The sequence below is a fragment of the Rattus norvegicus genome, chromosome 15 (genome assembly GCF_036323735.1).
Source record: "Rattus norvegicus strain BN/NHsdMcwi chromosome 15, GRCr8, whole genome shotgun sequence".
Classification (NCBI taxonomy): Eukaryota; Metazoa; Chordata; class Mammalia; order Rodentia; family Muridae; genus Rattus; species Rattus norvegicus.
This window is the reverse complement of record NC_086033.1, coordinates 37,467,230-37,477,955: the sequence shown is the minus strand read 5'-3', so window position 1 is coordinate 37,477,955 and position 10,726 is coordinate 37,467,230. Positions and strand designations below refer to the sequence as shown.

General features: G+C 43.3%; 1 protein-coding gene and 1 pseudogene across 5 annotated transcripts in view; one reads left to right on the top strand and one right to left on the bottom strand.

Annotated features, from left to right (window-relative positions):
• Positions 1-35: 35 nt before the first annotated feature.
• Rcbtb1 (RCC1 and BTB domain containing protein 1) overlaps positions 36-10,726 on the bottom strand; it is a 47,468-nt gene continuing 36,777 nt past the window's right edge. For 2 of the 5 annotated variants that reach the window (XM_039093499.2, XM_039093498.2), the window contains 4 exons: positions 10,570-10,696; positions 8,977-9,128; positions 7,553-7,683; positions 36-2,291 (listed from right to left, as the gene is read on the bottom strand). In XM_039093499.2, the coding sequence (XP_038949427.1) occupies positions 2,151-2,291; positions 7,553-7,683; positions 8,977-9,128; positions 10,570-10,696 (551 nt within the window). In that variant the 3' untranslated portion in view covers positions 36-2,150. 5 annotated transcript variants of the gene reach the window in all.
• Positions 7,836-8,716, top strand: Rpl6-ps5 (ribosomal protein L6, pseudogene 5; annotated as a pseudogene).

Genomic DNA, 10,726 nt, shown 5'->3' with positions numbered 1-10,726 from the left:
TTGGTGCTGAGTTAGTTGAGAAATAAGTCGACACATTCAGAGTGGTACCTTATTTTTATTTTAACACTGATAATGTTAATAATTGTGATATAATGTAGTAACGAAATTTAATACCTCAACTCCTTTTGTTCTTTCTCTTTATCAAGCCTTTTAAAATACATAGTTCAATACATAAAATAGTCAAAATGAATCCCAAACCACTTCACCTTGCCAAACAGAAACTACACATCTGTGCTGTCCCAGCACCTGGCATCTACTCTCTTTCTCCCTCCAGGAACTGAAATACATGTTATTGGTATTTTTTGTAGGGGGCTATTTTTTTTTAACTGAAATCCACATATTAATCAAGTTTATCCCTTTTTCAGGCTTTACACTACTAAAGGGGAAAACAAGCGCGAGTGTACAATGTGCCTTAAGACATTGTTTATTAGTGTGTCAGTCAAGGAGTTACACAAATGCATCCTGATTACTGAATATAAAATTGGTTCCAGTAACTTCAAGGATACAGTTGGGCTCTTTTAAGAAATGTGACTTCTCTGCCTTCCATTATTACATCAGAAGAAAACATTAATTTCAAGAAGTTTTTTGTTTATATGATTATAACCAAAACCAAGTAGAAAAATAAAAAGATTGCATTAAAAAAATACGCAAACCCCTTTTAAAGGACTTTTCTTACACACACACACACACACACACACACACACATACACACACACACACGCACACGCACACTCTCACACTCACTCTCTAGCTGTTCAGCGGGATCAGGAAGTCCGTATGTCTGTCAGGTAAACTACCTGTCGATGTGGATTTGCAGCTGTGATTTGTGCTTTTCCCATGGAGAAGTTTTTCAAGTGAGACCACCGGTGACTTTCCTAAAGATACTGCTTCGAGGCCCTAAGTCACAGAACTGTGGTTCTACAGATGATCTACCACAGCAAATCACGTAATGTCCACTCCATCCTGGTCAGGAAAGTGTCACTGAGGAGGCAGGGGCACGATCAGGAAGAAGGCCTTTAAGCTGTAGTTCGTATTCATCCTGCCTGTCATCACACCTGCCTGGCTTTGGTGCCTCAGTCACCATCCACCCTGATACAATCTTTGACAAATGACCTTTCAGGAAAAGAATTGCTATGGAGCCCTAGCTTAGTGTATGACAAAAGTATTCCTAACACAATTAAAGAAAGGAAAAGCCGAAAGTAGAGAGGTGAAGGTGAAGCTTCAATTAGGTTTTGATGGAATTTGGCCTAGGCTCCTCCCACCACCTAAAACTATGAGCATTCTATGGCGTCCTGTACGAGGGGTGGCTTTAGCAATCACATCAAGTCAGAAAAGAACAGCCACGCAGAGTGTGTTTGTGAGTAATTATAAAGGGTACGATAGTGTGCACCCTGTTTGCCATTGCACCCTAGTGAAGCACTGTTGGGCAATCAGGGGAGACTCTAATTTCTGTCACCTTCTTCCTTCCTGAAAAAAGCTTCTTTACCACCAGCTTTTCACGTTACTTCCCTATAGGTACTAATTCTTTCTTCTTCTTCCTCTTTGTGGTGTCTGTGTGTAGACATGGTACACCTCCAACAGTGAGAGGACAACTGTAAGTCCGCTGTCTCTCTCCACCATGTGTGTCCTGGGCATGAGGTTAAGTCCTCATGCTTAGTGACAGAGCCTTTACCTGCTGAGCCATCTACAGCCCTACATGCCTATGCATTAAGAGCATCTCAGAAACCTAACCATTCCTTGACTGTCTAGGTGGTTGAATGTGTATAGAATATTCTTTATGACCCCCACTATGACCCCCCCAGTGCTGATGCCCCCACAGGAGGTTGGTGAGTGTGAGCAGCGCTCAGGAAGCACCCGACAGGGCCTCCTCCACAGACGGTGTGGAAGGGCCTGTGGCCCAAGTCCAAAACACCCTTTCATAAAGTTAAAAGAACAAAAGCATGTAAACTGCCATCCTTTCCCAATGTTCATCAAACGTAAGAACAATCACATGTAAAATGTACATATCTACAAACAAGCGATGTAAAAAGAGACTCACAAGAACCAATGTCCTTCATGCATTCCTACAGCACACTGTGTCGGGGCTTTACCTGCAGAGTCACCTCACCCAGCGCCTCAGAGCGCCCACACCCAGCCCAGCAGCCTTGGCCTCAATTCTTAAAGGCTCCACATTTACTGGCTTTAGCAATGAACTCCTTTAGCAGGGGACCATCCATTTGCCAGAACGCAGCAGTCTGGGTAACTTCTGTCAAATGATTGATGCAAAACTTAAAGCAGAATTCTTCTAAATCCTAGACACATACAACAAAAACAAGAACAGGAAGAGGCCTTTGTTTATTAACTGTGAACTGTTCTTCTGCTAATCCCTCATCCCAACTCTCTCACCCTTCCCAGAAGAGATACTAGAGACCAGATACCTTAAACCATGTTCTCAGAAAATCCCCTGGCATCTACTCACAGCAGAGTAAAAGTAAGGCTTCCCTAACTCGTGTGACACACACACGCATACTAAACCATACAGGGCTGCCATAGCTGGCACACACTGCAATTAACTCGAATCGAGGTGCAGAGTCAATGCGATGTTAGTGTATATGTATTTCGTTACATTTAAGAAAGCAGAAAATTCAGACATGGGCTAGTTAAATGAATAGGTTTATGGAAGTAGATGAAAGGAAGCATGTAGTCTACCTAGAATGATATTAAAAAAAAATCCCACAAACATGACTTTCCAGGTCTCCTAATAAAAATGACTTCATTATAAAGCCCCAAATAATATACAGCATCTTATAGCACGCTGTTCATAAAGACCTAGTAAACTCTAGACAAGTGTATTTACAAATTAGCATTCTCTGACAGATGAGTGGAAACCACCAACTACCAACATTCGATAGGGAAGCATAGTGCAGAAATGGTTTCTGTTACTACACACATTCATCAATCAACACCAGGGCTCCCAGTAGTGACTTCTAAGTCAAAAGTGCACACAAAAACTTAGTACACAAATTGATATGTATAGAGAGAGCACGTCAATGGATGAATGCAAAGAACACTAAATAAAAGCTTTTTGATCAAAAACTTGTCTGACTGGTAAGTTGTAAGGAACTCTACAACATTTACGATGAAGGGTCTTGTCTTCCTGTGGGAGGAGACCATATAAAACTGAGTCTTTGCACTAGAAACTAAAATTCATAAATCTGTGGAGAAATTACAAAGTGGATCTAGGGTAGATCCAGTGTCAGATTTACTATCAGAAGGGAACAACAAATTTTTAAATTGCTCATTTGAAGAAAAATTATTCTAAATAAAAAAAATGGCGTTTGAGATAGGACCACAGAGGTCACAGGATACCTTGTGAGAGCTGGTTCTCTCCTCGTGTGGATTCTGACTGAGCAGGGTCCCTCCTGGACTTGATGGCAGGCACCTTTACCCACTAAGGTCTCAGAGGCTCTCACTCCAAAGCTTTCATGTTGAAATTATTCTAATTATCAATCTGAAAACCAACTTGTCTTTTCTTTCTACAAACTTCCTTAAAACACTGGGCTAGGGACCCAAACACTCTGGTTTAAAATGCTACAACCTGTGGCATTCTTATTTTGTCAGTGGTGCTCTTAGTCCAAAACTTCACAGTGGTAACAATGAGATACTACCCTTTCTTTAAAAGATCACTCGGCTAGCGGAACAGGTTGTCCAGGGTTATCCCCAACAGAGAGATCCACTCCTGGTGGTAAAGATCACCATCCCAGTTTGGTCAAATGCAAAAACTGTATAGTTTACCTTAGTGTATTAAATACAAAATATTCCAGATCAACATGGCCTCCACTTTTGTTTTTCAGAATATATTTAAATGTGTTATTTTGTGTGTGTTGGGGGGGAGAGGTTGTGGGAGGATGCTTTCTCTTGCTACCCTAAGAATCTTGAGGCTCACTGACTAAGGAAAACTTAATCTCTTTTCCAGTACAACAATAACATAAAAAATGCTGACTGCTTAGCTTTGGGGTTAACATTCACATACAAAGCAAACCCCCGAACCCCTAGTCATGTTAAGACTTTGCTCATCTCTCTGGAAAGGTTCTCCTGTGAGACAGGCATCCATGTGCTTCCCGTAGTGTTTAAACACCTTCTGTCCAGCAGCACTGAAGAGCTGCTATGCTATGCTGAAGTAGTGCTTTAGTTCCTCACTGCTATGCTGGAGGACTGTGAAGGGCTCCTCCCGAGTCCTCTGTAAAAGTGTACCAAGTCTGATGGTATGCATTCCTAAGATGTTCCCCACAGCACTGCTTTTGAACACAGCTACTAAGCTGCATTTCTTTTGTACATTAACTTCAAGTTTCCTTTAAAGGGTGCATGGAGGAGAGAGGCACTGTTACAAAGCAGGTAACTGATTAGAGACTGCCTTCATCTTCTTGGCACATGACCAACGGCATCGGTTACTCTAAAGCTGGGCTTCCAAAATTAGTTTTGTCATCAATTACAATCTCAGTCACTTCTGATCAACTAAGAACATATATAAGAAATGGGTTGGATTTGAACACTCAATTCTATGCTCAATACTATGGTCACTTACTACATTCCAAAATATTAAGAAAAAAATGTAAACATTTACTCATTGATCATATAGTTCAGTATTAAAATCTAAGAAGTATATCATAAGGATTCTACTCCTTTTCCACATTGAATATATCATATTTGTGGAGTTTAAGGTTTGTATGCTATCTTGAATATAGTAAAATGCTGTAAACATATTTGTCCATTCAATATATATTTTTGGTGTTTCAAGCATATCTGATTATTCAATCAGCATGTGTTTTGAGCTCTGGCTCTGCCTGCACACTGACAAGCTCCAGGTAATCACATTCATTTGTAGTCGCTGTAAAGGAACAGTTATTAATGTATTTATACGTAAGTGAAGACGAGCCAAGGACGTGGGCTGCTGCCAGCCGCAGTGGCATGAGTTCTTCCTATACGGTTGGTTTTATTTTTCTTTTTAGACGAGGTCTCACTGTGTAGCTCTGTCTGGACTGCAACTCATTATGTAAAGCAGGCACCTCTGCTACCCAAGATGCTCCTGCCTCTCTGGGCCTGACTGCTTGGATCAAAGGTGCATGTCTGATGATCTTCTCCTCTAAACTTTTAAAGGTGGTTTTAGGTGAAAGTGGGAACAAATTTCCAGTAACAGGATCCAGGCTGTGGGCCTCTAGTCAGGTTGTCCGGGCTGTTTTAAATCAACAGGATTGATCACAGAGCATGGAAAAATGTAGAGAAGCGTAAGAAGAGTCTAGAATCATTCTCCAAAAGGAGAGAAAAGGGCTCTTTGGAGAGTCAGTTGTGTAGGATGGTGTTTTGCTGGGGCAAACACGTGAAGGAGTGTTTTCCTGAAGTGGGCACAGGTGAAAGGCTAAAGGCAGACCTGTGAAGGAACATTTTCTGAAGTGAACATAAAGCAAAAGGATGTTCTGTTAGAGCAAGCACATGAAAGGACACGTGATGAAAGATTCCTTGCTAACCACACGCATGTATTGGTCTGCCTTACACTGTGGAGTTGAGCTCCATTTGTCAGGATGCCATAGAAAGAAACTACACCAAAAGTCTTCTGGTGGTACGCTGTGGCTTCTTGCTGCTTCCAAGGCAGAGTGCTATCAGCTGAGAGAGATACATGCGCTGAGGCAAGCCCAGTGGGGGACACGTGATGTTTGAAGGGAATATAAAAAGGGCTTGAAGGGCAGGAGCGAGGGCTGAGGGAGGTTTGCTTGTGCAGCCAGCTGTGCGATGCTTGCTTGTTGACCTCTTGCTGATCTTCACTTTGCTGAGAGAGGACAGCCCAGAACTTCTCCTGGTGTTCCTGTTGGCCCTGGTCCCTCCTGCTGACTTGTGCCAAGGTTGAGGCTTGGCTGTCTCTGCTAGGTCATGCCACTGATTCGTGCCACGTCGTGCTGCGGATTCATGACTATCCTGACTTGACTGAACTGGACTGCTGATGTATCCATGAAGTGTTTGCCAGTAGCTCGAGCGGCCGTTGCTGACCTGTGAACTGAACTGCTGATATCCGGACAACACAGACAGGAGTTGCTCCAAAGACCATTTCTAAAAAGGCCCATTTGCTCCCACCTTTGGTGGGCTAAAAGGGAGGTTAAAGTGTTTACGAACCATCATTAAAAGTAGGAAGTGAAAAAAATTAAAGTTACAATCAACCTAATTTAAAAGTATACTGTTGTATAAGAAGGAGTCTAGCACAGGCTCCCAGTGGTACAGGAAGGGAGGAAGCAAACCCCACCTCATACTGTTGTATAAGAAGGAGTCTAGCACAGGCTCCCAGTGGTACAGGAAGGGAGGAAGCAAACCCCACCTGTCTTCCATTAGCTACAGCTCACACTAACCACATTTCCATTGTTGTCAGGCCCCAAAGTCAGCTGCATTTGACCTTGTGAAATATTTATTACCATAATAGAACCTCAAGCAAAAATAGGACACATTTTTGAAAATAAAAGGCATAACGGTCAACTTTCCCTAAGTGTCACAGACAGGAAGTCTGTCCTGTTACACCTCAAGAGTCAGAATGCGGGTCTCTGATAAATTCCCAGTTACTGGAGACTGCACTGCCCAATGACAAAACACCTCTAAAAGACAGGCTTCTGGTTACTTAGCGAAGTCAGCCTTTTACTTTTTATGAATCTGTAAAGCTAAGCACATCAGTCTGAGTTCAGTAACGATGCCTCCTGCAGCCTTCCATGCACTGTCTTCACTGTTCAGCAGCATGGGCTGCCATGCATCAGCACACGGTCTGTCAGGGGCAGCTTCTGCTCCAAATCTGCGGCTCTGCTCAGTCAGGAAAGTTCGATGGTGTACACATTCCAGAACACTACTCATCAGATGCTACAAAGCTGAGAAATGCAGACTTGAAATCCAACTAAGTTTAAAGCCAACAAAACAGGAACAGCTGAGATGGCTCAGTGGGTAAGGACATCTGCTGCTTATAACAACTGACTTTGATCCTTGGAGTCTATGGAAAGGTGGGAGAGGAAAACTGACTCCCTTGTTCAAACATGTACACACACACACACACACACACACACACACACACACACACACACACACACAGAGCATGTGCACTAAAAACTTTTAAGTTAAAAAAACAGAGGCAGTACACAGTAAGGTCTTCACATAGGAACTGAGCTACAAGACAGTGACAGAATTCCAGACCCCCACGGATGTAAAGCCAACAGCACCCTGGGCTCCTGACAGAGTGGACTCAACAGCCTCTTCTCAGGAGAAAGAGAGCTGCACTGAGTCAGAAGTCTGGAAGTAAAGCATGCTGCCTGTCAGTCCAGCGGAGCCCAGCATTTTATACTTTCACTGTGCACCCTTCAGCCAGTTACTTAAAAGCAGAAGCAGAAAAACACTGATTCTGGACTGTGAACAGAAATGTGTGAAGCAAAGGCAGATTTCATCTGAGGCTGGCCACTGAGTCACTAAAGGAGGTGAAACTAGCCATGCTGCATCACAGGAGAGAGGGAAGTGGGCTGACGGTGAGGGAGCTGGGGCACGTCTGTGTTACCTCTGCGTCATATCTGACTGCAGCAGAGAACAATGAGAAAGCATTCTCCACAGTGATTCCTCGCTTGATGATGTGCTGACAGAGCCTCTTCAGTCTGTTCTCACAGTACGATGTTGCCAAGTCCAAAAGGCCTACAAGGCAGAAAAAGGACACCTGAGATTTACTCTGTACAATTGCTTCCATAGTAAAAGTAAAAAGGAGACTCACTTCTTTATATTGTTTCTAAAAGGTTAAATGCATTAGAAACTCATCCTTGTCTTAGACCGCTTTCCCATCCTGCAAGATGGCAGGTGAAAAGGCGGAGAAGCCTGATAAAAAGGAGAAGAAACCTGCACCTAAGAAGGCTGGCGGTGATGCTGCTGCCCCCTGGGCCCGGCCCTCTGGTGCGGTCAAAAAGGGTAACCTTAAGGTTAAAAAGCTGAGGAAGGGGAAGCCCCATTGCAGCCGGAACCCTGTCCTGGTGAGAGGAATTGGCAGGCATTCCCAATCTGCTATGTATTCCAGAAAGGCCTTGTACAAAAGGAAATACTCGGCTGCCAAGACGAAGGTTGAGAAGAAGAAAGAAAAGGTCCTTGCTACCGTCACAAAAACAGTTGGTGGGGACAAGAATTGTGGCACCCGGGTGGTGAAGCTTCGAAGAAAAGTGCCTAGGTATTATCCTACTGAGATGTGCCTTGAAGCTGCTGAGTCACGGCACAAAGCCCTTCAGTCAGCACGAGAGAAGGCTGCACTCCCACATCACTCCCGAGACTGTCCTGATCATCCTCACTGGGTGCCACAGGGGCAAGAGAGTGGTTTCCTGAAGCAGCTGGGCAGTGGCTTGCTACTTGTGACTGGACCTCTTGCCCTCAACAGAGTTCCTCTGCACAGAACACACCAGAAGTTTGTCATTGCCACCTCTACAAAAGTTGATATCAGCAAGGTTAAAATCCCCAAACACCTTACTTCAAGAAGAAGCCACTTCGAAAGCCCAGCCATCAGGAGGGCGAGATCTTTGACACGGAGAAGGAGAAATATGAAATTACAGAGCAGCAAAAGGCTGATCAGAAAGCTGTGGACTCGCGGATTTTGCCAAAGATCAAAGCTGTCCCTCAGCAACAGGGCTACCTGCAGTCTCAGTTCTCCCTGATGAACGGCATGTACCCTCACAAATTGGTGTTCTAATTGTTAACAACCTAATTAAACAGCTTCATAAGGTTAAAAAAAAAAAAAGGAAAGTCATCCTTTCACATTAAAAACATTAAAATAAGTTTATAGTTGCAAACTATGTCCAATTTTAAACTATAGTAGCATTTTAGAGATGCTCACTTAAATACTACTTTTAAGCATATAAAAGTCAATCCACCTGTAAATGACTGTATGCTACAGCTCTTAGAACAGGAGACAGCCATGGCCACATGGCCTGGCCCATCCCGGTGCAGTACCTATAGCGTCCTCAGGTGGCAGGTCCACTGTGTCTGTGTAGAGGTACTGGAGAAAGGCACGGTACACAGGGTAAGAGAACTGGTCTATCTCTATCACTTCCTTCATGTCCTCATTCCAATAGGACTGAAACATGGACCGGAAGTGCTCGCACCTGCAACGAAAGCAAAGGCTTGCCTAAGGAAAAGGCTGAGACCGAAGAAACAGCTATGAGAGGCACCCTTTACCTTCTGTGCTGGAATAAGCTGGGCTCATTCACTGTTGGTGCCAAAAGTATTTGCTATGCAAGGACTTTCATCTTGGTATCACCATTTAACAGGATCAATTAGCCAGAGAGCCCATGTCCCTCATATTGTACTTCAACAGCACAATCTCCATTAGGCCCCAGTAAGCAAGTGTTTGGACCTTTTTTTTTTTGGTGTTATGTATATACAAACGCATTTTAAACAACACTGTGAGGGCTGGCGATGTAGCTTAGTGGTAGAGTGAGATATGGTACAGAAATATATAATATTCCTAAACAAATCGGTTCAGGGAGAGTTACTTAGGGAAGTTAAAAAATGTTTCTAAGCAAGGCATGATGGAGTAATGGGTTAGAAGAGCTATAGAAGAAACACACACACACACACACACACACACACACACACACACACACACACACACACAGAGTTGACCAGAGTCATAGGCAAAAACATGTCTAATCATCTTTTCATCTACTTCTGTGGCTCATACAGTTTTAGTCTAAGTACTTAACAACAGATAGGTTTGCAAGTGCTTTAAAATTTATTATTCTGCTGCTTCCACCCAAAAAATGCTGGGAACAGCGGCTTCCTGCAGTGTAAGCTCCAGCCCAGGGCCTCTCATAAGGAGGCAAGCACTCTGCAAACTGAGCTGTATGTCCACCACCAAAGGGTTAAATGGAATCTCCATAAAGACACAACTCTGTAGTGGTCATTGGAGGAAAGAACCGTTCAGTCAGTACTTATGAGTGCTCAGCCCCCATTCATCCTGCCACTTATTCTATTTAAACTTTTCTTTAGTTGGCAATTTACATTCCTGATTGTAAAAGTTTTCTGTAAGGGAAAAACTAATCTTGAACAGAAGAAGAGGATATAAATTGACATTTACTCACAAATTTAGCGTGCAAATAAAGTGTCTACAGAAGCTATTTTTAACTTATTAATTCATTTATTTTTACGGTTGGGGAACCAAGCCCAGGGCATTGGCCATGCTAGACAGGTGCTGTACTACTGAGCTAAACCCCAGCCATCTGTAATTTGGAAAAGGACAGAAGAACTAGGGACGCTTTCCAAGTGTGCACAAGTGCTGGCTACAGTCTCTGACTGCAAAACCAAAACAGCAGAACCCTCCGCCACCAAAGAATCCCCACATAAATACTCATACTCCCCCATGTCCTAAAAGTTGCATGAACACAAGTCAGAATACTCTTGGGGAACAAGTAGCAACTATCTGCCAAAAATACTAAGTTGCCATACTTCTTTGTGCCGCCACAGCCAGTTCTTTGTGTCTGTGCTGTGAGGTAATAAACAAGGGGAAACAGTTACTACTGAGAGCTCTAAGTCATGCAAAAGTACCTGATCTTCAAAACAGCTTTATGGACGTGAATATATTTCCCATCAATTCGAAACTTCAGATCTGCAGTTTCTGGACTATCAAATTCTTTCTTCAGTGATTCTGCAACTGTTAAAAAGTCTTCATGCTCTGAAGGCAACAGAGACACTGTTAACACAC